This window comes from Merops nubicus, unplaced genomic scaffold (assembly GCF_000691845.1).
Source record: "Merops nubicus isolate BGI_N331 unplaced genomic scaffold, ASM69184v1 scaffold18971, whole genome shotgun sequence".
Taxonomy (NCBI): domain Eukaryota; kingdom Metazoa; phylum Chordata; class Aves; order Coraciiformes; family Meropidae; genus Merops; species Merops nubicus.
In genome coordinates, this window is record NW_008587803.1 from 9886 (window position 1) to 13148 (window position 3263).

Below are 3263 nucleotides of genomic sequence, written 5' to 3' on the forward strand. Positions count from 1 at the left end.
GGGCTGTGTGTGAATTGTGGAGTGGTTTGGGTGGGAAGGGACCTTTAAAGCTCATCGAGTCAAACATTCCCTGCACTGAGCAGGGACAGCTTCAACTAGAGCAGGTTCCTCAAAGCCCCATACAACCTGACCTGGGATGGTTCAGGGATGGGGCATCAAGCACCTTCTTGAGCAACCTGGGCCAGGGTCTCACCACCCTCAGTGTCCAAAAGGTCTTCCTCATATCTAGTCTAAATCTCCTCTCTTTTAGTTTAAAACCATCACCTCTTGTCCTGTTACAATAAGTCCTGCCAAAAAGACTGTACTCATTTCTTAGAGGCATCCTTTAAGTACTGAAAGGCCACGATAGGGTCTCCCCAGGGCCTTCTCCTCTCAGGCTGCCCCAGCCCAACTCTCTCCTGCTGGGCTCCCAGCAGAGGGGTTCCCCCCTTGGGGCATTGCTGGGGCTCCTCTGGCCCCACTCCAGCAGGTCCCTGGCTCTGCTGTGCTGAGGACTCCAGAGCTGCCCCAGCCCTGCAGGGGGGTCTCCCCAGGATCCCCTCCCTGCCCTGCTGCCCACGCTGCTGGGTTTGCACGGGCCCACTTCTCAAGCCTGTCCAGGTCCCTCTGGATGGCATCCTGGTAGATTAAGAGAAGAGATGACAATGACAAAGCCCCAGGTCTTTGGGGAGTGACCCCTCCACAGCTGATGTCTTCTGCTGAGGGCAGAGGCTGGTGGTGCTGCCTCCTGATCTCTCCAGCACATGGACAGGCAAATGTCTTTCTCTTGGCCCTGGCTCCAGTCTGCCTTTTGGGACAGCTTCTCGTGAACTATGACTAACAGGAGTAGTGTGGGGGCAAGAGCTGTCATCCCACTCTGGAGAAATGTGGAAAGGCACTGGGGAAGAGAGTGCCAGCCCCCAAAAAGCCAGGAATGTTGGTTTTGGAGCAGCACATGGAGGCTGAGCTGTCAATGAGGCGTAGCTGGGATGTTTGCTTTGGGAAGAGCTGCTCGAACATGAGTAACGTGGCACTGTTTTGCAACAGAGGAGAAATAAGAGGGGAAAAGGTAAATGAGAGAAGTTTGTTCCAGAAACTTTCTCCCTTCTGGGCAAAGACAGTCCTTTCCAAAGCTTGGCTTTCGTTCTCCTAAGGCAGCAGACCTTGGCAAAGAGGCTGAAGGTCTTTGTACCACAGCCTGAATCTTTGAAGTTGGGAATAAACCCGTCTGCTTTAACACAGTTGCTGTTGAGGTGGTGAATTTGCCCTTGCCCTGTGACCCACAGGAGCTGTGTGGGGGTTCACCCAACTTCAGGCAAGACTGCTGGCCAATTTGTTCCAAAAAAGCTTGTTTTTTCTGCAGTTTTTGATGAACCAAGAAGCCATTTAAAAGCCAGCAGCTTGGAAGATCATGAAAAGCCCAGTTAAAAGCAGATTGGCTCTCTGAATCTTCTTGCCTCAGTGAAGAATTAGAGGCGGTGGCAAGAGGCTTGGTGTTAAATTAGCATCCATCTGTATTAAATAACAGCTCCAGACTTTAAATAGAAAGGCAGCGGGTGAGAGGGGGGAAATGGTGCTGGGTAAAGCATTATTCAGACACATGCCCTTGCCTCAGTCTCGGTCCATAAATACCCACTGGGGCAGGAACATGGCTCACTGTTGAAAGAAAAGAGCCAAGGGCCTGCAGCAGCCCCTCGTCCTCCCCCTGGGGCACCTCCTCGGAAAGCCCAGGCTGGCTGAGGAGCTGGGCAGGAGACCCTGGTGTCTGGTGAAGCCCCTTTGCTTCCCCCACCACTCACAGCCAGCCCCGCTGTGGGCTTGGGGAAGCTGCTGTCTGCAGAGGCCCAGCACAGGGGCAGATAGACTGATGGGGAGCAGGGCTGTGTCCCAGAAGGGAGCTCCAGGGTGAGCTCGCCTGCTGGAAGGTGACTTTGGCCACCAACCCTAACGTACTTTGCTCCTGCTGGGAGAGGCTTTCAGTGAGGAGGAGAGAGCCAGGACCTGGCTTTGCAGATTCCCTGGGGTGACATTCAGCTTAAAAGTTCAGTTCTCATTATTCTACCCTGCGCTGCTGGTGCTTTGCTGCCACCAGATCTCCATCTCCTGGATCCCCACCACCCACCTTTCCAGAAAGATGATTTTCCTTGGTGGTCTCTGCTCCCAGCCTGAACCCCAGTGTGATTTGGAGGTGTGAGGAGGCACAGCAGCTGTTGTGCTCCATTGGAAGCAGCTGCAGAGCGTGGAGCTTGCCAGGCTAAGCCACCAGAAACTCCCTGTCCTGGAGACTTCAGTCTCAAGCAGGTGTTTGGAAGGAATCTGATGACCTCTTAGCACCTTGTGGGAAGATTAACCTTGTACCCCCACCACTTCCAGCAGCTGCTTGGATACTTTAAGGAAATCAGGAGGGAGGCTTGGCAGTGTCCAAGCCTTTCCTCACCCAGCCCAGAGCTGAGCCCAGCTGGGAGCAGCAGCGATTCCTTCTCCAGGAACACATGCATGAGAATTAGTCCTCCCAAATTTCACTCCTGAGGCTACCCAGTGAGCCTAAGGCTGTGCAAGCCCGGTGGTGGAGCTGAGAGGAGATCTGGGGAGCTGCTGGAGGCAGGGACCTTTGCAGAGGAGCTCCTGAGCAGGAAAAGAACAACCTGAGCCCTTGCTGCTCCCCTGTGGTTTGTGGTGAGGGCAGAGATCATTGCATTTCCTGAGCAGGATGGTAGGTGCTGCTTGGCCAAGGGGTGGACAAGGTGTCAGTGCCTGCTCCTCAGCCAGTATTACCTGTTGAAGCTCTTGAAGTCCCACGGAAAGGGTCTCGTGGGCAGCTGGTTCATGCCACACACAGCACTGTCCTTGTCCCCGAGGAGTCCCTGCCACGGGGATCGGTAGCCTTTGGGGATGGCAGTGGCATTGAACTTCTCTGGGGGCACTTCTTTGAGGGGTCCTGAGTACCCTGTGTGTGGGGAGAGACGGGGTGGGCTGCTGAGGCTGGAGCTGGGCTGGGGCAACGCACCGAGCAGGGGAGAGAAACGGGGCTGTGGCCGTGGGGGACCTGCTGCTGGGAGCAGGGTTACGTGTGCATAACATAAAGGTATGTCATGTATTTATACATCAACTCCGGGGGAGGGTTCTGGGGTGGAGCAGGCAGCAGCTCGCTGCCTCCAGCACCACAACGGTGTCAGCTTTGGGGTGTAGGCAGCATTTACCTGGGGCCAGAGAGTCGGGGTTGAGGATTTTGCTCATCTGCAAGACTTTCTCCGTCTTCTTGGGCACTGCAGGGGGCCCTCCCT

At 55.1% G+C, this 3263-nt stretch overlaps 1 protein-coding gene across 1 annotated transcript in view; it reads right to left on the reverse strand.

Moving 5' to 3' along the window:
• Positions 1 to 3261, reverse strand: part of MYOZ3 (myozenin 3) — a gene marked incomplete at its 5' end in the record, with an annotated part of 3780 nt that extends 519 nt beyond the window's left edge. The window contains 2 exons of the mRNA XM_008949076.1: positions 2755 to 2926; positions 3180 to 3261. Coding sequence (XP_008947324.1) covers positions 2755 to 2926; positions 3180 to 3261 — 254 coding nt within the window. The remainder of the gene's footprint in view (positions 1 to 2754; positions 2927 to 3179) is intronic.
• Between the last annotated feature and the right edge of the window lie 2 nt (positions 3262 to 3263).